At 37.4% G+C, this 23,681-nt stretch overlaps 1 protein-coding gene across 2 annotated transcripts in view; it reads right to left on the bottom strand.

The window, feature by feature from the left end:
- LOC134218444 (uncharacterized) overlaps window positions 1-23,681 on the bottom strand; it is a 207,702-nt gene that overhangs the window by 8,626 nt on the left and 175,395 nt on the right. Inside the window, exons 3-4 of one of the 2 annotated variants that reach the window (XM_062697441.1) lie at window positions 6,359-6,795; window positions 6,065-6,292 (exon numbers count right to left, since the gene is read on the bottom strand). In XM_062697441.1, coding sequence (XP_062553425.1) covers window positions 6,065-6,292; window positions 6,359-6,795 — 665 coding nt within the window. Of the gene's footprint in view, window positions 1-6,064; window positions 6,293-6,358; window positions 6,796-8,625; window positions 10,238-23,681 lie in introns of those variants that run through there. The other variant, XM_062697442.1, reaches the window with a different exon arrangement.

Genomic DNA, 23,681 nt, shown 5'->3' with positions numbered 1-23,681 from the left:
ATAGTTTGAATGAAAGTCAAAGAAATATCCTCTGAAAAATGAAGAAAAGCAACAACATTAAATTATTCTCTTCTGAAATCAAATCACAAGAATCATATCTCAGTCTTTTAGAAATACATGAAAGCTTCTCGAAAGTAAGAATACCCAAGTAACATTTTGGGTTTTATGATTTACTTCAAGAGTATTTTGTTCCTACGGCAATAAAACCCTAGTCAAGGCAATTGCTTCTACGTAGCTTACACCTAAACCTCTTGAAGAGTAGCATCTGCCTAGCTGGCCCACTCTTGCAATGGTTTTGAAGTGTAAATATAAGAAGGGATTCAAGATCAGAGTATGACGAAAAAAGAATACAATCTGGGTACCAAAAACCTTTCGAATTCATTTAGCAAACTACTATAAAAGAAAGTTGGCATCATTTAAAACCTTTTCTAAGCCATATAATCTCGATGCCTTCCGAATTCTCTAGATATAGCTTTATTCAAACAATCATATGGGTTTTTATAATACGTTCAGTCTTGAGAAAATAAATTAAACTTATACATTGAACATGAAGACCCAAAATGCCATAATTATAAATTCAATTAAAATATTCTCAATCATCGATAATAATAATGAAAGGAGAAGTGACTTACGATGCATTATTTTAAGTGAGGAGTTAGATTCATTGTATCATTTAGTCCAAAACAGCGATAAAGTTTGACGTGCTATCAGTAAACCCAGTTTCAATAATTATTTTTCAAAATATTTTTTTTTTTCACGAAATCAAAATTTGCACTTTTATACTAAATTATCATCATTTATTATTTATTGTTCGTAGCTGAATCGTTTATATACTATCGCATAGCTGTAACCATGAATGTAATGCAGTATTTTGATTCAAAATATCTACTAAAGTGAAGTGAAAAAAATATGGCGATGACGATGATAAAATGATTTTTCGAGATTCACTGGGTTCAAATTGTTTTGCTTCGATGAAATCAACTATAAAATCATTAAGTTTAGAGGTGGCAATAATGTCGCTTATATCCATGCTGAATTGCTTTTGTACTAGATCGATTGGCTGTTACAAATGCCGATTGGTTATTTTTCAGCATAGGTATATGATGGCCATGATTAGAGAGAATTTGACAATTCAAGTTACTCGAAAAAAAAACAAAGGACATGGAAGTTACGGAGAAGTTACGGATTATAACTTTGAATTGATAATTTTATTACACGTAAGTAGGAAATAAAATACTCGCTTGTGACGGCACTTTATCGGTCGGAAACAAAAATGCACAGTTCCGTGTCACCGTCAATGAAAGTGAAGTTCAAGGTATCAGGGGCTCGTCTACGCAACATGTTGTTTTCTGTTAGTCGTTTTTGTCTCTCTCTTTTTTTCCGAATTTGTCACCTCGCAATTTGGCATATGCAATTTTCAATATCAAGATAATTGGTGTAGATGAAAATGTATCAGGATGTATATTATGAGTAAGCACGAAGCATGGTAACAGTGAAGTAAGTATATCTGCTATTTGAATAATGTTTTCAGTCCTTGCTACTCATATTCACTTGACAGCATGTTTTGTATTCAATTAAAAATACAAAATTTGTAGCCACCTCTAATGCCAATTCCACACATACCCCTACTCATTTGAAGCCAAATGTTTTGAAAGTAACTTTTATGGTTACAAAACGACTTTAAAAAGTATTTCATTACGCCAAATAAAACTATCGTCTTTGAGCTTTAATATTATTTCTAAGATGCGTTTTATCAAGGCATGGCCGCAATAGATCCACATTTAAATTTTACAGTATGCGGAATTTACAACCTACTTCAAAAGGTTTTGACAACAGCTAGAAGACAGATCATAATTCATGCCTGTTAAATGCCTTTCCCAAACTGAAGAGCATGACGATTGTCGCAATAAAACCACAATAAATATCATCAAATGCCAAAGTGCTGTTCGAATGTTACTTGGGTATGGAAATTTAAAGAATTTCTTAAAGAATACCAGTATCGAAAAAACAATTCCCGCTCAGACCAGCTTCGAACTATTGACGTCGAGAATGAGAAGCCCCAACCTATACCTCGTATCTATAGTCGCTTAGTTGTATTGTGTGTGGAAAGTGTGCGTTACATGCCTCTTTTTGTTAATCACACCTTCATTGAAATTTGGTTGAATTTCTTCTACCTAGAAGGACAAAGACTCAAACAGCAAGGCAAATAAACGTATCCCTAGTAACCCGCTTTTCATTCATGCTAAGCGAATCCTCCATGCAAAGTGGTGCCTCGTACAAACAACAGCAAGCAGCAGACGGCAGTGATGCTGGAACAAAAAGTACAATGAGCCATGCGTTCATACACCAATTAATTTTATGCAAATAACATTTTTCACGAGCGTCGGATCACTTTGCAGTCTTCCAATAAAAGTTTGCTGGTAAAATTTCCTATGATGTAGGTGGATCGATTTATCGTTAGAGAATAATGGGACACCTTGGGGATTTTTTCTTTATAAAGGTAAATTTCCCCATAGTAAATCCTAAGGAAAATTAAAATCGCCGGCGAAATTTCGCACAAGCATTGTAAGACCCAAAAGGCTTCTGAAAAATATGAGGGAACGAAAATTTTTTTTTTTCATTTATCCATGTCCCAGGCTACTGACCAGCCATCAGGCGCATTTCAGGATGGGACAATTTAGTGTCATATGCTTAGATGTAATCCAAATAAATGAAATGAAACTCCCCATAATCACGGCATACAAAAACAAGGCACTATTGACACGTATGTAAACATCAATTATCACTGTAAACAATTGACGTCACTGCTATCGCAGCACGGGACGAAGCAAGCCAACGCTCTACGATTCAGTTTGGCTTTCTTTTGTACTCGTTCGTACTGCGATAGCAATCACGTCATTTTTGAACTGTCATTTTCGTTACGAGCCTACCTTGATTCTGTATACCGTGCCCATAATAATTACCCAGGAAATTCTCCCAATTTTTCTTCCACGAAGTCCACCAGGATTTCCGCGAGTTAATCCTAGGAAGCATTGCGAGCAGACGCGAAAGAAAAATTCTTGTGTAAAAATTTCGCGTTTGCTACCTAATCATCCGCGGAACAATACTATTCGGCTGGTTTTCCCATTTTCATGAACCTATGAGGATTTTGAGGATACAAAGACTTTGAAGTGCTGTAGATAACTACCCTGCCATGCAAACAACGATGACGTCGCCGTAAGAAGGATCAGCGAGCAATCGAGTGACGATAAGGTGATTACCAAACTGCCAAACTATCGGGATTTTTTGCATACGGCATTCTGAAGTGTCGGTGAAGTGTCCTGCGTCCGGGTGCCATGATTGTGTGGTGTGTAAAAATCCTTCTGGTCGTGGTGCTGAGTTCGACTTTCACCATTTCCCTGGCCAAGCTGGTGCGTGTGGAGTGAGTGGTTCCTAGAAAATTCGGCCGATTACGAGATCCTCACGTTTTCAATGGAAGCAAAGAAGGATAGAAAATGCAAAACTCTGGACAAACTGAGTTGGTGAGCAATGTGCCCTTGAAAACGCGAGAAATTTTAAATTTGGATTCCGTCAGGAGTACCCTTACCCGAGCAGGAGCGACGACCTCGATAACAGAAATTGGTATGAACTAGCCTTGCATAAGAGGTAAAATACCAAAAAATAATACCTAAAACTTATATGCAGAATACTTGACGCATAACATGCTTAGGTATTTCAATACCAAACGAATAATAATTGATTATGCATTTAGTATTGAAATTCAATTTAATAACTGAGTTGGTTATGGCTTAAGTATTGTGCATATTAGTTTCTGGTATTATTCTTTTGGTATTTTACGTCTTATGCAGTGCTAGTTCATAACAGAGTATGGTATCAATAACATAATTAGGTATTATTGAGCCAATTTCTCCTGCTCGGGATAAGGCCAACTTGGACACTAGATCCCTTGCTATGCAACGGCAAAACATGAACAACTTGTTTTTTTCTTAAAAATTCATCTGACATTCAGTGTTTCAGATAAGTGAAAATTGTTTTTAGGGATTTAAGGAATTGCTTCTAGAACACCTCCGGAAATTTCTACAAGAATTCCTTCTGTATTTCGTAGGAGTGTCCTTAAAAATATTTTTTCCCACAACGGTTTTTGCGGCTGTCCATATACCACGTGGACCAGTTTTGGTCAGTTTCAGATACCTCCCACCCCCAGCAGCGTGGACATTTGCTCATATAAATTTTCAAAAATTTGTATGTACCGTGGACAATCGACATACTCCCCCTCCCCCGAAATTTTCTTCATGGTATATGGACAGCCCCTAATCCAGCTACCTATTTAACAATGATTTCTATTTGAAGACTTTATTGCAAACTAGACGAATCTGTCAGATCTAGCTCGAGTTTTTTTTTCTTCCACCTGTCAATCGTTTAGTTGATTGCAGCGCCGCACTCTAGATTGATTTCATGATGGTTTCTTGATGGAGTTCTAACATGAGAAGCGTTCTTCATTCTTCTTCTTATTGGCATTACATCCCCACACTGGGACAGAGCCGCCCCGCAGCTTAGTGTTCATTAAGCACTTCCACAGTTATTAACTGCGCGGTTTCTAAGCCAGGTTACCATTTTTGCATTCGTATATCATGAGGCTAACAAGATTATACTTTTATGCCCAGGGAAGTCGAGACAATTTCCAATCCAAAAATTGCTTAGACCGGCATCGGGAATCGAACCCAGCCACCCTCAGCATGGTCTTGCTTTGTAGCCGCGCGTCTTACCGCACGGCTAAGGAGGGCGCTGTTATTCTGCCTAACGTCCACCCAGGAACGGCTTGGGTGGACGTTAGGCAGAATAACAGCGATTTCAACAATGTTTGTTCTCTCATATGGCCCTCTGCTAATCTTCAGTTTCTATTCATTTCACACTTGCCGCTCGCTTGCGGTGTCAATCGAATCTGTATCTTCATTACTTTCATCTACTCCCTTTCGCTTTGAGTAGTATAATTATCACCGAAAAAAGCCAATAAATTAATTTCGATAAAGTCACGCGGTGATCAAAGCTCTCCTAATTATGAGAAGCGTAGTATTTAAACATTTATTCAACTTTCTCAGTGAAATGTATAAAATTATATATACAAACAGAGTTGATCTCAAGATAAATCAATAAGTAAGGAAATTTCGCAAATCGGTCCACCCATTCGTGAGTTATATTAACTCAAAGGAAATGAAAACTCATTTTTACATATAGAGATGAGAATAAATTCTCCATATATACTTGGAAGTTGGAGCCCTCCTCAGCTGTGATGCAAATTGCGCGGCTACAAAGCAAGAGCATGCTGAGTGCGGCTGGGTTCGATTCCCAGTGTGGTCTAGGAATTTTTCGGGTTGGCAATTTTCTTGTCTATAGAAATGTACTGCTTCAAAAGTCGATCTTACAACATCTCGTATGCCTGGATTTAGGTGGACAATTGATTCAAACTCCAGGACAATTTGGAGATCTTACAACATCTCAAATGTCTGGATGTGAGACGCTAGTGATACTCGGAGGACATAACTGGGTTGATACCGCGGCATGGGACATCATGGAAGAAAAATTGAGCACCCCTAGATTCAATATTTTGTAATGTCCAGAAAATAAAAGAGATGGATAAAAGGTTGGTGAAAAAATTGAGTAAATTGGTTGAAAAACCACTGAGATATAGCCATTTGAAAATTTAGTTACTATACGATTTGCTGAACGAATGCATCCTAGTGTTTTAATAACCGCCAATTCATTATTGAAGGCGGCGGCGGCGGCGCAAGAATCGTTGGCGGCGGACGGCGGCATATGAAGTATTGATTAAGTAGAAAATTGAATTGTTTTTCTTCCAGATATATTTTTTTGTTCAAAGGTTTATCTTTCACAAAAACATGCAAAAATTGTTGCGCTTATTCTGCCCATGATTTCGAAGGAAACGTCTATTATGTGGACAGAAAGGTGATTTTGGCGTACTCAGATCTCGGTGCATTTGTGTACTATTATAGATATCAAGTTCCTACAAATTTTTATTTGTTTCCAAAAATAATTCGGTACTCACCGACTGGCTTCGCTTCCGCAATCGAGGCCTCCTGTTCGGGTGAGTTAACCTGCACACTGTCACTGCCCTGGGCTGCATCTTCTTCGCCGACGTTTTCCTCCTCTTCCTTCTTCTTTTGCTGGTGCTTCAGCTTGTCCTCCTCTTCCTTGCCCTTGTATCCGGGGAATGAGGTGATCTTATAAGTGGTCTTCTTCTTCTGCGCATCGGAAGCGCTTTGATCGTAGTCCGCTAAAATAAAGTGTAAAATACATTGGTTATCATATTCAATTAATCAATTCGGATCAACACCCTCACAGTTGAACAAAAATTTGATCGCATCATGATCCCCATCCTGCTGTTGAATATGTGCGAGCTTCTGAGCTGCCACACCCAGCCGTTCCAAGTTGTCAGCGTAGACCCTCTTCTGATCGGACGACAGCTTGCCGCTCTTTTTCACCTGTTCTTGCAGACTAACCAACGATGCGGCGGCCTTCTGAATGTTCATCAAGTAGTCACCAAACGATTGATCGGCCGCCTTGATATCATCGTCCTCGGCCAAAATTTCCTCGTTGTTCTTCAGGTCGTCAACGAGCTGGTGCACCTTGAGTTCCATGTCCTCATCTTCTTCTCCCCGCAAAATCTTGCTCACCACGGTCCCATCATGGTTTTTGCGAATCTCCAGTATTTGTCCACGGGCCCCACCATAGAATGGCAGTTTCAGAACGTCCGCCGCCGTACGATGCTCCGCCGGTCTAAAGAGTAGAGCCAAAGACGAGTACGGGTCGTCGTCGAAGGATGTTGGAAAGAGAGAAAAAGAATAACGACGTCAACGCTATGACCAAATGGGTACAATGCTTGGGACGATTGGAGATCTCTGACGACATTTATTCCGGAGCTTGATTGGCTTAATTACCTAAGGTACTGGTATCTGTTGTAGGGACTCCAGGACTGGTAGATGATGGATAGTTGTGAAGGGTAGACGGGAAGGTTTGATAGATGTGCAAAGGAAAGTGAGAAGTAGCGAAATAGCGCGCAGTCAGTGGTTGTAGGTGGATTGCAGATAGAGTTGTAGGCAATATACGCATGATTTACGAGACATGCATCCATAATTAGGCTCTCGTGCAAACGCAGGGGAGAAGTACGACCGGGTGAAGATACTATTTACAGTTAACGAGCGGTGAGACCTAGAAAATAGAAATGGCGTGCAAGTCACGTCTGCGCAAGCGGGTCATCTGGTCAATGCTATCGGAGGGTGTGCGTGTGCTTTGTGATTAAATGCGGGCCGAGGTTAGAGTCAAGAAAACCACCTTGTTTTACACTATTTACATCAAAGTATTGGCGTTTATTACTATCGAAACTATAAAAAGAACGACACTTAATTTTTCTACACTGGGTAATAGTTAGAGAGTACGATCGCCTTTGCTTGTAACATTAACCTAATCGACATAGTCTACAATTAAATCTGCTTGGGCGTGAGCGAGCCCATTGGCACCCACTATGGCAACTGATTGTGGCCTGAAAAGAATTTTCGTTGAACTACCATGTTTCAGCACGGCATGGGACACTGGTGTCGAAATGGCAGTACCGCCATTTCCAGAAATAGCTTTGGAACTTGGTTCCAAAATTAGAGTCGAATCTTCGCGATTGTCCGTAGATGGAACGCCGAAGTAAGCGTAAGAAGGGTCATTGACAGGGTAGTTAATCGGTTGATCTGCAGCCGTCTTACTCGTTGCTGTTACCATAACTTGCTTTTCGGGGACTGGTGCTCGATACTTTGCAGGAGTTGGTTGCGATTTGTGTGCCAATTTAAGAGGTGCCATCTTCAGCGAAGCCATCTTCGGCGGAGCCATCTTCAGTGCAGCCATCTTCAATTGTTCTTTCGCTGGAGCTTGCAGTTTCAGCACGGTTCTAGCAGGGGCAGGTTGAATTTTAAGAATCGTGAAAGGCTTAGACTTGGCTAGAACTGGATTACTCAGTTGTCCCAACTCGAGCTTCTGTATTTTAAATTTGTCATTTGATTGTTGCACAGCTTGAACGTACGGAGCACTCATAACCATCTTAGGCTGCTTCTGTTCCGAGACTGAGACCAACTTGAGTTTTTCATTTGTCAGTTTTATTGGTCCCCCAGATGCCGTGGATTGCGATGGAATCAGTTCGGCATCCATCATTTTCGGAATTCTACTGAAAGGATGCGGCGCAAAAGCTTCTGCTGGTATAAACTGGATAGGCCCTTCTCCATAGAATCCCGCTGAACCAATGCGTCCTCCATATGGAACCAGCGGTCCAGATTGTGGATAGCTTAGGTTCGGTGCGTACAGATAAGGTGAGAGGAGTTGTGTCTGTGGCTGGAAGGGATAAAAGCTTTGCGAGGAAAAGAGGGGAAGAAAAGAATATCGAATTACTGTGCTGGCCTCTGGCGTTCTTTGGGTTAGGAATACCAAAACCAAGCTTGAACTAGGCGGCTTGCTATTACATACGATTCTACACACCTTTGATCGGGTTTGGTTAGTTTCACTTTATGATGACTGCTAGCTACCAAACATACTGCATGCAATTCTATATTTCTACGAAATAAGACTACATTTTGTTTTCATTTTCAATATTAATTTACTCTTTATTCTTGCTATCTTACGATCTAAAATACATTAGTGAAATCAATAAAATGAGGTTTGTCTATACTTGCGGGAAATCCAAAATGCAGGAACAATTACTGTCGTAAACTCTCGTGGAGTCTTCACAGAACATCATAGAGAACACTTGCTCAAAATGAATTCTCAATTTTTCGTTGCTTTTAAAACCATCCTCCCCCAATAATGGCAAGTCTTTTCTACGAAATTTGTACAAATATCTATTTACACAAAATGGCCACTGAATGGTTGCCCACCCCAAATCTGCCCCTAGTCCCGATAGTAGACAACCGGACCGCTAGCCACCAACACTGCATCGAGCGGTAGGCTACGTTTAGTCGCGTTGATTGTCCTTCCCAAATCCACACTCTCCGGAACGGCATAGATCTTTGCTCCTGGACCGGCAATTGTTAAACTTCTAGGATGGGTGATCGCCGTTCCGTTCGGTCCGACAATCGCAGTTCCGCCACTTCCGGCCGTCGCAACTCCACCAGGTCCAGCAATCGCAATCCCTCCATGACGAACTCTCAGCCGCTGGATCACCAATCCTCCATTCGCAGTAGGATCTGTCTGGCGGTTGAACAAACCAGAGAATGGTCCCTTCTCCTCAGGAGTGATTTCGTTTTCTGATCCGTCAGAAAGTTCCTTCAAATCTTTGATTTCCGAAGGTGTTCGTGGAGAAGTCGTTGACTGCGTGTTGAACCGATTGGTGAAGTTTTGAAACGTTGCCGTCAAGTTGAAACTGCGATTTCCGCCCCTGTTCAAGATTAGCATCTCCATCTCAGGTTCCAATTCATCGTCCTTCTCATCGCTTTCCTCAGATGACTGCCTGTCATTCATGAATTTGTCATTTGGCAACGGAGGAATCGTCGTCTGCTTCTTCTTCTTTGCATCTTCTTCATCATCCGAGTTGTAGTCTACGGCTTCCAGCATTTCCTCCAATAGCTGCTCTTCGATCTTATCGTCCTCCACCACGCTGGCTACATCGTCCACTACACCCTTACTCTGTCGAGCCTCGTCTTCCCCAAACCCACCATCCAGTGACCGTCCCTTCCCGTGGAAAGACCTCAACGTACCAAAATCGATCGTACTTGGCACGTACCGGATTTCCGTTCCCTTCCCATTCGCAGCAGGAACCGCAATTGGCAACACGTAGATCTGTGGCGATGTTATCGGAAGGTCGCGGCTTTTCTTCATTTCGAACGACCGCGGTTGATCCGGCAATGGCAGATGCAAATAGGGGGCCGGATAGTAGTAAACCTGCGCCCGGAATGGATCCACCGCGCTGACCATCTGCGGTGGGTCAAACTGCTTGAACATGGCCGTCGGACTGGCGGTAGTCCGGAAGTTAAGCGGCTGGTAGACCGGCCGGGGGAAAAAGTAACCCTGGTTGAAGTTGGACGTCCGCGGAAAGGCCACCTCCTGTTTCTTCTTGTAGCCGAGGGCGACGTTGATGCGGTCGATTTCCTGCAGGATTCGTTGGGTTTCCTCGATGGAGCCCCGCTGCTCGATCAGCGGTTCCAGGGCGCGCTCCTGCGGCAGCATCCGCATCAGCTGCTGCTCGATCCTGGGGAAGGGGCGGAGAAATGGGAATTAGGCGATTTTGTAACATGAGGTTTTTTTTAGGAAGTTCAGCACAATTGTGATGATGGTTGATCAGTTTCCTACAATAATTAGATCCTTTACTAAATAATATGGATGTTATTTAAATTCATTAAAAGAATTTCATCAAAAATATCAAAAGAATTTCAGGTTTGAGAAATTTCAGAGAACTTTAACTTCGAGGAATTTCACTAAAAAGAGTCGCACGGGGAAGTTTTGACAAATTTCTCAAAAATTTTGTAGATTGTGTATTGATGAATATAAAAGAGTTTTTGCGAGAAAATTCATGGGAATTTACTGAGCAAGTTCAAAAGAGTTTACCGATAAGCTTAGAATAAATTGCCAGGAAAATATATACAAATTATCTAGAAAGAGAAATATACGTCGAAAATAAAGAAGAACTTGGGAAAATTTTAAAGAATACGTCCAACAAATCAGAAATTTAGAAGTTCCTTCTTTTAGAACTTTCAAAGAATTTGAGATCAAATTCAAAAGATTAAATTTAAAAAAAAGTTCAGAATAATTTTCCGAGAAATTTCAATAGATTTTTTTAGATAAATTTAAATGATTTCTTGAAAAAAAAAAATCAAAATAGTTCATAGTAAAAAATTAAAAGATTTTCCGGTGAAGTTGAGAAAAATAAATCCATGGAAAATTTAGACAAATTTATCGTGGAAAGTGGAATAATATTGTTGGGGAGATTTCGCAAGAAAAGCATTTTCATGAGAAATTCAACTGTGATACACACTTCAGAAAGGCTTATTGGGTGAACTTTAAATAATTTCCCAAAGAAATTCTAGATTATTTCCCAGAGGACCATTTGAAGAAATTAAAAATCATTCTCTGACAAAAAAAACTGCAGAAAATTTAGAAAACATTTTCCTTGGACATTCAGGATAAGCTTCAAGAATATTTTATTCTTGGAAATGGAGAAGAACTTTAAAGGTAATTCATATAATTTTCACATAGAAATTAGAAACAGGTTCCTGTGGACATTTTGATGAAATTCTCGAAAAATTCGAAATACGTTTTCCTGACGGAATTGAAAAGAAACAAATTTTAAATAGAAATATTACAACAAATGCCGCCATGACGACGTGAACCAGACATTTGTTTGCTCATTTTTAGTAAAATATTTCCGTCTCTCGTTTAGGTACTGAGGTTTCAAAAACAAACATGCTGACATGCTGGCGAGTAATATTTGTATATTGAGTTATTATCGTGAGTTATTGATATTATGAAACTTATTTAAAGATTCCTCTCCATTTCTTACGAAATTATCAAAATCAGTCTTGAAAATTGAACTTTTTCTATTCTTTGAACTTTTGTCTGAGTATATTCTGCAGCAAAGAATTAAATATAACCTCCAAAGTTCACTCAAATACAGTCGACTCTCTACATCTCGATGTTCTATATCTCGATATCTCTCCCTATGTAGATAGTTTCCTAAGTCCCTTTAATCTACATACATTTGGGCTTTCTACATCTAGATAACCTCCCTATCTCGATATCTCTTTATCTCGATGTGTTCTGATCATATTTTGTTCAGGATTTACTCATTTTATGTCGATATGTTCAAATTTTTAGGCTACTAGACCATCTTTGGACAATAACAAACACATCAACAACAGGAAACGACATTTGTTTTGTTGTTGTTTTTCATAGCAACAGATAGCAAGAAGCTTTTTTGGATCTAGTACCCATTTCAATTTTCCTTCCATTTCTCGATCTCTCCCTATCTTGATGGTCCCTTCAATATCGAGATGTGGAGAGGCGGCTGTAATAAATAATTAATTTAAATAATAAAAAAAAACTCATCAGAGTATGAAGAAATGTTCTGTAAGAACGACATGCATGTTTGATCCAAACAGAGCAGTGTGAGTGCTTACATCTAGCACCAGAAGAAACAACCACGATATGCTTGATGCTTCTATAAACTTTGTAATTAAATACCTCTATAGAAACTTTTTTTTTATATCGTTATTAGCGAGACTTTTAGTTCATGGCTGGCTCGTCTAGTAGAAACTAATTGACTTTCCCAGTACAAAAAATATCTCGTCTCAGTCAATTATTTGACTTATTTATTTAGTTATCCGACCTCCAGACTGTAAATGAAGGTTACTTATATTTTAGTTTTTTGTCCTTAAATTCCATTATACAGACATTATAAGTAGTTTAACAAGTGGCTCTTTCTCCCCCTTATTCGGGCCATGTAGGCTACGAAATGGTGAGACGATATCTGGGAAGGAGCGTCAAACGTCATATCTCACAAGTTCTTATACTCACGTTTTCACAGGTCTGCCGAAGACAATGGCAACACAATAAAATCTCCTTAACAATTAGAAATTTTCCATAAAAAATAGCAAATTGCCAATAAAGAAATCATGGTATAAGCAATATATAGACATAATAATGCAAAATTTTCATAAACAATTAACAATGTTCCACAAAACAAATATAAATTAGCACTTTTAAAAGCGAAAATTGCAGTTATAAATTAAGAATTTTACAAATGTTGCAATTGTTTATGGCTAATATTGATTTATTTATGGAAATTTCATATTTTTTTTTCAATGGAAAACTTTGATTTCTTTTTTAATAATTGCTATTTTTGTTTTGTGGAAAATTGTTAATAATTGTTAATGGAAATTTTGCATTATTAGGGGAAATTATATATCTATATATTGCTTATACCATGATTTCTTAATCGGCAATTTCCCAATTTTTTATAGAAAATTTCTAATTTAGTCGATGACAATTGACCACCTAATCAGCTAAGATGAGGGGTGCGATCTGGGGGCTTGCCTAGGATGTAGTGGCAAGGCATACTGAAAATCAAATCGCATCAGCTGAAAATTGAGATGGATTCTTCTTGATGTCCGGAATAAATGCAGCACTGACATCGTGTCTGATGATCACCTTCTGATTGGTGAGATCCGATTACGCATTGCTCGGATTCAACGGCGGGAGGTGGAGATTCAACAAACGCCAACTTGAAGATCCAGCTGAACTTGGAACTCGGGCAGCGGAAGTTCCGGAAGGTGCCAGCGTAGAAGAGCAGTGGACGACCATTAAGAATGTGTTTATCGAAACAAGCGAGAACAACCTGGGTGAGCTGCACACTCAGCGGAAGGAGTGGATTACAGATGCAACCTGGCGGAAAACTGAGGAATGAAGAGAAGCAAAGGCTGTGATAAAGCAGGCAAGAACCAGAGCAGCCAAGTACCAAGTTAAAACATTCTTTAACAAATCCAAGGAGTTATTTTTTATTTTTTTCATTTTAATATTTATTTTTTATTATACCCCTTGACTTTCCGGAGACCATTAGGACAAACTGTTAATTAAATATTTGTAACGGCCTTAAAAAGATTTTAAAAAATGGCGTCCAAAGTGAATCAGCCCAGACCGTAGAGTCTCATTAATAAAGAACAAAAACAATTTTAAAAAAATTGAATTTTCCCTTCGAAATTCATTTAATTTTCCCTTCGGAAATTGATTTCATTTTCCCTTCGGAAATCCAGTTGAACTTCCCCTTGGAAATTCATTTGAGTTTCCTCCCAGAACTTCCCATTTGAACTTCCGTTTTGGAAATTCCTTTTATTTTCCCTTGTCATATGATTTTCCCTTCGGAAATTCATTTTAATTTCCCTTCGGAAATTCAGTTTATCTCAGGGAAAATTATTTCAACTTAATTTCGAAGATCCATTTCAATTTTTCTTCGAAAATTTATTTCAATTTCCCAATGGAAAGTCATTTAAATATCTCCTTGCGAATCCTTTGAAATTTTCACAAGATAAACATTTTAATTTCTGAATTTTCGTTTTAATTCCTCCTTGTTTTTGTTTAATTAAAAACATTGAAAAACAAATTGCATCGTAGATAAATCAGCCCAGAGCGTAGAGTCTCATTAATAAAGAATAAATACAATATATTGAATTTTCATAAAATGCCAATAAAAAACGAAACGTGGAATAACATTACAAATAAAATGTGCAATTTCCTAGGGCATAGGGTAATAAAAAAAACTGGAAACACAGCCTGAAATCGGGCGACACTGTTAGCCGCGCTCTTGGTGAGCCGAGGTGGTACTATGTTTGTTTGTAGGAGTGCATTGTCTGTGGTTACACGTTCAATCAAAATATATTGAAACCACATTTAAATTATGCTCAGAAAAAAACTCGAGAAGTACACTGAGATTAGACGTATTTCAAAATTCAAATATCATGAAAAATTTAGAAAATTTTCAACAAAATTATAATATTTACAAAATTTTATATAAATAATAACCAAAGTTTTCGAAAGAAAAAATATAATTTGATCATGAAAAAAATTAAATTGGCCAAAAACATATGCACAATTTTACACAAAACAAAACCGCGTGAACTCATATTTTGGACGCTCTCAATTTCCAGATAATCGGGTTTCCATTTTGAAGCCATGTCAACAGGTCTTCCAACATAATTGTTCAACTATTCAAAGTTTGATGTCCAAAATATAAACAGAGAACAAGTAAATGTCCTAATTAGGATTCGTAGAACGGCCGCAAAATTTCCTACAAGCAATTAGTAAAAAGCTGAGGAAGTTGGAATATGATTTAAACGTTCTGACTTTAAAGGTTCCCTCAAACACACGCTACTGTAACTGTCGGATAGAATATGTTTGGAGAAATCTGATTTATTAGCAATCCTTCATTGCAAGCTATCCTTCCTCGGTTTATCACCGCGAATGGGTCAAGGTTAAATTCGTATCATTCGGAACAAATTTGACGTGTGAAGGTTGACAACAGTATTTCATCAGCGCGCTGAGGAGTACTTCAGCCCAAATCCTGGTCAAAAGTCAAAAACAATATTTTTATGTATTTCCATATTACTTTTCGTTTCTGTACTCTCAAATAGTAAAACTAATTTGCCATGGGATTTTTGGATCAATATATATTACTTGTAAAAGTAATGCTGGTTGCCAAAACTTCACCATAATTTACTAGTTTTATCACAATTGTCCATGAAAAAATGTTCATGTTTCATCGTGTTTTTCTGGATTTTTAAGATGAGTATCAATACAGATACCAATAATGAGGGTATGTAAAAAGATTTCAAGCATGATTCGATCTGAAAATGTTTTCAGGTGTCCATAATGATGATATTAATTGCTAGCTTTTTTACAATAATATGTTTTACAAAACTAAATTTTTAATTAGGTTCCTAACCCGATAAAGCAACAAAATTGTCAGCGTTGGAAAGAACGGAGTTTCCTTAATAAGCTCCACGAAAAACATTTCACGCATACTCACGCAATCGGGACTTGTCTTATTTTAATATAGTAAAGTTTGCTAAAAAAAGCTAGTCGAAAAAATTAATTTTTTTAGCAGTTTTGAGCGACAAAGCTCACATAAATGGTTCGCTTCCAAAGAAGAGTTAGACTTTACCACACGCACTTTTCGGACGTAAAAGGTTGTTAAGAAATAAAGCGGTTGAAGTACAACGTATTTTTTTGATCTGCTCTATTGATTGTAATATAAATACATTATTCAGGGACTTGAGCATTATCCGATGACAAATTTATACAGTCGAAGTGAACAAAAGAAACACATCTTTTCAAAAAACTTAGTAAGTAATAATTAAAGAATGAAGATTAAAATAAAAGTCATACTCATTGACGGAATCAAGGGAGGACACCATTCGTCGCAAGCACGCTGTAGTTCTCAAAGGCAGCGTTCTTACGCCAAGTGGTGCTCTATCAAATAACAATAACTGACGCCGCCAGTGGTCATACTTCACTACTAGATTAGTTCAAAGAGCACTAAACCATAAAAATACAATTTGCTGTTTATTGAATGCATTTACAGACGACAAAATTATGGACATAGTTTTGGCCATGCTTTTATACTGCGTACTCCTACGTGTAGCGTTTTCCAATGAAGCTGGAGTTCCGCGAGGTAGTCATTTGGAACCGTTGCTGTTCGCGCTCTAATTCGACAATGTCGCTTTGCTTTTGGGAGATGATTGCAACCTTGCTTATGCTAATGATTTAATGAAGTATCTTGCCGTGAAATCCGTGGAGGACTGTTGGCGTCTACAAAGTCCTCTAAATCAGCTTTCCGAGTGGTTCCATAGAAACAAGCATGTAGTTAATTTTGCCAAGTATCATATTATCACTTTCCATCGAACTTGAACAATGACTACAATATGGTGAGTGAAATTCCGGCAAGATATACACTTGTGTATTTCGGAAAATGATTTTTTTTCATATTTTTATAACTATTAATAACAAATTGTATGTTTTTGAACGGAAAAGATAGTTTCTTGTAAAAAATTCTGTTTTAGTAAAAGACAACAGTATTTATGGACATTTTATATTTAGTAGTTGCCTCCTACTTGATATCTTTATTGACAATTTCTATCGTTTTGGCAATAGAAAGAAAGAAAGAAAAAAAGGTTAAAGATATTTCAGAGGAGGTAAGATTAAAATTCCGGAATGGAATAATGGTGTTTGGCTTGCTTGGGAACAATAATAAAGAAGCCACTTGTGTTCATTAATACTGGATTGGGAGTAAATATAAATACAAGACCACCTTTTCGGGGCACCATGCCAGAAGACCAAGCATGGCTCGATGTAAATTTAAATTTCTGGTAGAAAGTTATGTGAATAAATCTGAATCCTTTTCATTACTTAATATGGACATTTTTATTCTCAATATTCAGGCTAGTGCATTCAATATCAGCTCGCAGGGTGACCACTTAACTTCCATTTTAAGATCCCCGCATATTTCGCGATATTTTCTGAAAAATTCCTGATATAATTTTGAAGATGTGAAATAAAAATTTCTATTCTAAATCTCGAAAAAAAAACGCGATTAATTGAATTTTATTCTAAACGTGCATTTAATTGATGTTTTCTGTCATAAACTTGTTTGGTTTTATTGTCTCAGTTAGGGATCCTACACACTAACTTTTTCTATTCCAAGCTCGACAAAATTGGGCATCGCTGTAACTCAGTAAATATCAAAACTGAATTTCGGCAGAAAATTTCGTTTATTACTGATTCTCAGCAAAATATTTGCTGTATCTCAGCAACTGAAACGTCGCTTTTACTGAAATCTCGGCAAAAATCATGTTTGCTGAAACTCGACGGTGCCCATCTCAGGAAAATAAACAAAAAATGCTAAGATCTCGGCGAAAAATATTAAGTGTGTACATTCAGAGATATGCGAAAGCGCCCTTCTTGTGCCAATCGAGCATTGAGAACTGTCAAAATATGGGCCAAATGAAAATTGTGTTGTTGAAGATTGATAAGTAGTGCGTTTTTGACGAAAAATATTTTAAGAAAAGCTTTTTCGACTAAACAATTTGTTTTATTTTCTCAAGTAGAAGTGGTCTAGTTTATGCATTGTGTTTTATTGATCTGTATTGTACTTTTATTTTAGTGATAATGCACTGTTGGAAGATAGACAAAATAATCGAAAATTTTCATCAAATTCAAAGTCATATACGTGCTCCAACATTTTGCGCTGTGGCAAATGCTGGCAGCGTTTGTTTACAAAAGTAACAACATTACTAAAACGTCTGAAAAGTATTCCTTGGGTAATTTATGGGAAATTTTTAAAGCCTCTAACTATTTTGAAAATTGATAGTTCTAGACCAACATTTGAAAAGCGTGTAAAAGCCAAAATCTATTCTTTCCAGTTCGTTGTTAATGTATGCAGACGAAGAACCAGGGAGAATAATTTCTCACCGTTACGCCGTTTTCAAATGTTGGTCTAGAGTTAACCTTAAATAAATTGCAGCAAAAAAAACACATTTTTGCGTCTGCCAATATTTTAGCATCCATCCATACCTACACCTTAAAATTTCAGAGATGAGCCAGTCTAGGGCTGCAAATCTTTTTTTAATCTCTATTTCAAATCACTGCAAATCACTTTTAAAATAATAATATACTTATTTTAGCTTGACCAGTGATAATTGATTATTTCTACTATTGCTACGCATTCTGATCTTATAATGGCATCATACTTTATTATTTATCCTAGTCCTTCCTTCATCCGTATGCTAGTTTACGATCAAACACTGTTCATTAATCTAAAAAACCTTTTCCTGTACAGCGTTACCATGTGAAAAAATTAAGATATTAACAATGAATGATCAGAGATTGCAGAGACGTTTGCCTGGAATTGAACATAGGGCAAAAGACCCAATAGTGGAGGAACTAAGCACGTCCCAACACTAATTTCTCCATAACACCTAATCCATCAAGGGGTGTCTCACATAGAATAAATTGAATTTATCTGCCGAAAATTAACCAAGCAACCGAATCGACTTTAATTCGATTTAAATTGAAACTTATTGAAAGCCCAATAGCAACACAACGAATCATTTGACATATTTTTGCAAATCGAACAGTGAGTGATTGTAAACACGTTGCATTTCGTTGCACGGTGTTCAACGCAGATCAGGAATAACAAAATTAGTTTTGCAACAGCTTGCGTTTATCCCTTCCTTTCAAAGGAACATTTATCGATTACATTTGTTGAAACCCGGAAAACACTTCGTGCTGCTTGGAACATTTCCCTTCGGCGATCAGCCTTTGACCCTTCTTTAATCCGACATATTTCGCCTGTTGGATAGATCATAAACCCCGCATTTACCATCATCTAATACTAATCCTTTTTAGTGAAAAATATCTGAAGAATAATCGCTATAATTCTGAATAGATCCAGTTACTTGCTAGCAAAAGTTTAGTATTGCCAATCCGGAGATGGTGATATCTCGGCCTGGTCTAGGATGTTTTCGAATATTATACGTTGTCCACCTTCTGGGAATGGTTCCGTTCCATTGTGCTTACCATACAAGCTACAAATTCATGCAATGGTAGGCATTGAAAAGGTGGAAAAGCTTTCGATTGATAATAAATTGGAAATTGGGCCAAGTTCCAGTTGGAAGCTAGAAATGAATTTAAAGGAACGCCTAACAGAAAGTGATCGATAAGTTTAAAGCGATCGTTTCGTTCACTCGGCCCTACAGCGTCTGGTAACTAACAAAAATTGATTTGAGAAAAGCTCTAGCAAGACAAAACATTTTTCTAGTGTTAAATATTTTAAAATTCTCGATACAGAATTTCAACGGGTGTGCTTATCGAGTTTTTCAGATTTAATTAGTGGACGATTCCAAACATACGTTTATTTTTAAACACAATGGAATTCCCGAAACATTTAAATGCTGCTTTCTTCAAAAGTGCTTTGTACCGCAAATCCTGTCTATTTCAATGTGTTTGCCGCCATTGTATATACATTTCATTTAATAAGAGCATTCACACACCTACAGCTACAAACACAAATGCTGCATCCTGCAGTCCCAAATATGTAGCCTAAAATATGGAAACATTATATTAATAAATGAAGTTAATAGATTGGTATCGAAGATCCAGAAATTTCGCAAAACTTTGTTTTGTTGGTGAAAAAAATTTGAGTGGTGCCTTTGACACGTAAAACATCCACGATTGCTTTGTCAAAAATTACAGTTCAATGGAGAGAAACTGTTCTGTCAAAACGAAAATGGTACGTTGCAATATTGATCAAACAGTATCGTATCAGGAATCAATGCCATTCGCTTTGAATCGACTTTATCTTGATTGATATTCGCTACGATCAATAGCAGTGAGCCACCCCTTGTAATCCATACTTCATTTTCCTTACCTTGAGAGTGCATCCGAAAGCTCATTATCTCTATTTTATTCGAAGCGTGCCATAATTTCATCAAAATCCTTTATTGTCACCTAAAATCAATCCTCCAATTATTGGTATATAACACTATATAGTGTTCCAATAGTTGCGGTATTTTGTTATTCGCGTTCCTATAGTTGCGAATCCCATAGGTTCTATACGCAATTCGCAACTATTGGAACACTACCGCAACTATTGGTGCAAGGGAAAGAAAAAAAAAGTATTTTAAAAATACTTTTCCAGTTTAAATGAGATTCCAATGTTATTTTTATTTCCATCGTGTTATGACACTGGGCATCCAACCGATAGAAATCAAGCATGCTCGTATGTTATCGCATAATTCTAAATCTAAGGAATCTTAATTACTATGATCGTTTTGCTTGCGTACCGACCCAGTGCACACTGAACTGTGTTCAGAGTTCAAAACTAAGAACACCAAGGCGCGCTCTTGGCTCATGTCCTGCTCAGGATGCATCTCTGCCTTCAAGAGAACTCGATAAAGCATCTTCAAGCTTCCACAAGCTACAACGAAATGCTAATAAGGTTTTTCTCGGCAGAGTGTAAAATAATCGAAAATTTTTGGTGAAGTCCATTTTTCTTCATTTGTCAGTTCACTTCCGACACATTCATAGTCAGCTCTGGACAGTCAATATTCAGTTGAATATTAGTCATTGAATATTTATGCACATTTTACAAATTGATGAATAATCTGAAATCTGAACAAGTTTCAAATGAGTAAAGTGATTTAACACACAGGACTGAATCCGATTTTCATCCGTGAGGCACTTTCAACGGTAAACATCAACATAAACAATGCTAATTATGTTTTTTCTGCACATAGTTAACACACTCAGGGACAGTCGAATGAATGAGTTCGTGAAATAGTCGTCTGACTATGTCATTCTATGTTTCGAATATTCATGCGATGTTTGTCAAAATTCGGACCGAAGTTGCTTCATGAAGATGAATATTTTAAGCTCTGTTTCTAGAACTCTCTTGGTCTGAGAAACCTGCCGAAGTGTAGGTGGCAATGGATGCATGTTGCTTTCCATCATCGTTAGAGAGAAAAGGTCTAGACTCGACATCAAAGAATTCTGGTTTCAATATCATTTTCATTATACTTTCGACAATGCTGGATAGTTCCTCAAATATTTTCAAACGTTACGTTGAAAAACATAAGTTAACAAGGTTTTTTCATGTTTTACATGATTTAGTAAACACTTGGTGAGTTTACTCTCGATTTTTTTTTATAATTTCAAGAAATTCCCAACTATTTCCCGACGCTTTTCCCGCATGTACTTTCAATTCCCGCATATTGCCCGCATTTCCCGATTTCCCGACTCACTGCTCACCCTGAGCGTGACGGTTCTAAAGGTTTTTATATCGATATAATAGCATATGAATTTTACTTCAATAAATAAAATAAATTAATTCTACTTCGATAAATAAATTACCTTAAGACCTCTCCACGCAAAAAAAAAGCGTTCATGAATTCGTGAACTAACCAACTCACGGTGTATTTTTTCGGGAACAACAGTCACGAATTCAGGAATACAGTCACGTTTTCTGGAACGTTCTGGAAATCGTGACTGGTGTTCCCGAATCCATGAATTAAATACACCGTGATTTTGGCTGGTTTACGAATTCAAGAACGCTTTTTTTGTGTGTCAGAATGGCAATTTAAGGTAAAAATTCAGAAAAGTTTATAGTATTATCTGAATTGGAGCAAGCGAAAGTGGTACATGTCACATTGAGTAAATTTTATAGGAGACGCATCTCACAAAAAAAATCTAATAATTAATTCAAACTATCAATTGTATACAACCCAAATGTACCAACATGTTATAAGTGATTTGTCTTAATATTCTAGTGAAAAATATATGAAGTTTCTTCACAAAATTTCCCCGGGAAAACTTTGTAAAGAGGAATTAAGTACTCTCCATTTAATTCCACCAGTTAATTTTCGTTATCTTTGCAGATGCGTTTTTTTGACCACAACTGTATTAAATGGAGAGTACTTAATTCGTCTTAGACGGTTGAATACATTCCACTAAAAGAGCTTTATATATATTTTTTGTAAAGAGATTTTTGTAACTTGGGAACATAATTCCTACTTTTGATCGGACACGAAGATTAGCATCCTCCCAAACATTTGAGCACGTGCGCTGTATTTTGCATTTTGTGCAACACTAACGCAGAATCATCACATACAAAAAAGAGCCTGAGTGAGCGTTCCAGAACCACGCTGCTCTAAAAGGTTTAGAAGTAATGTTACCCATGTGATGATGAAGATGATGATGATACTACCATCTATTGTAGCAAGGCACCTGCTGATAGCACTGGCCATATCTGACAAACGATTTGATCAAGATTATACTATTGTATGCATTTCTTCAAACTCTTGTATGAGGGGCCAAAAAGGGATGGGGAGAAGTAATGTTACCCATGTAGTCCCTTAAACTAATAAATAGTAATAACTAAAATAATGAAAAATGAATTTGAATCGTATAACTCACTTGGGTTGAGCACATGTGGCTCAAATCATTAGCAAAACCTGAAAAGTGTGAAAAGTTAATCAAATATTTATTTGCCACTATGATACAACCATCATCATCAAATGCATTGAAGATCCTGAAAAAAGAGTAAAAGGTAAAACAAGATCAAGTCCAAACAAACGATGAGCTTCTGCTTTTCGTGAATTCGTAATTCCAGAAATAACTCGAAGTCGCTGTTGTTCATTTTCAAACAGAGAACGAAATGTTCCGAGAAAAAAGCGCTCGGCTATGATTTGGCAAATGCAAACATTAAACAACAACCAGAACAACACAAACAACAAATATAGCAATTTTGTTAGCTGGTAGGAACAAATAAATGCGGACAAACACAAACACAACAGAAACAAAAAAAACACTTAAGCAGGCAGCTCATCATTGGTGTTAAACTTGAACCGTGCAAACAGACGAATTATTAGGGACTTATGTACAAAAGAGGAAATGGGATAGAGTAAGAGAGCTAGCATTAATTGATTAAACGTACCTGCAACATTAGAGCAATAATTTATGCACATAAATGTGCGCGTAAGCCTCCGTTCGGTGTTAAACAAAAGCTTCTGGGGGAGAGGGGGCACTTAGCACAGGGCGCACCACAGACACATTCACTTGGTTTTCTATTTACGGTTTCAACGGACGACGACCGGGATGGTGGTGGTGGGGAGGGTTAACGATGCCCTACACATTTATCATAATTAATCAAGCCAGCAAAAGCTTCATAATTAAGGTTAATTTTCATCTCAAGAAATGGACGAGATCATTTTTCTTTCGACTAAAATATATACACACCGCTAAAAAATTTACTTTTCCATAGAACTTGGAACATGTGTAAATATTTCATTTTAATTTTCTCAAAGGACTCTGTACTTGCTTGATACGCGTAGATCGTTTTTAGTATTTCGTATTTATTCCTAGTCATATCTTTAAAAAAAATATTATATCATGTGGCTTTTATCTTGCTGGTTGTTTCTCCCTGCTTCAGTGTTCCCACCCAACAAGATGACTAAGAGCCAAGTCTGTGCATCACGAAGTCACGAAAATGCAGTAGATTCATCGAATGTTTGCGATCTGTTTTTATTCGTTTTTCATTCAGTGTTTTTGTGTGTTGTTAGATGAGTAAAACATTAAGCGGAAAACAACGGTAA

The sequence above is a fragment of the Armigeres subalbatus genome, chromosome 2, assembly GCF_024139115.2.
Source record: "Armigeres subalbatus isolate Guangzhou_Male chromosome 2, GZ_Asu_2, whole genome shotgun sequence".
NCBI lineage: Eukaryota > Metazoa > Arthropoda > Insecta > Diptera > Culicidae > Armigeres > Armigeres subalbatus.
This window is presented reverse-complemented; position numbering and strand designations above follow the sequence as displayed.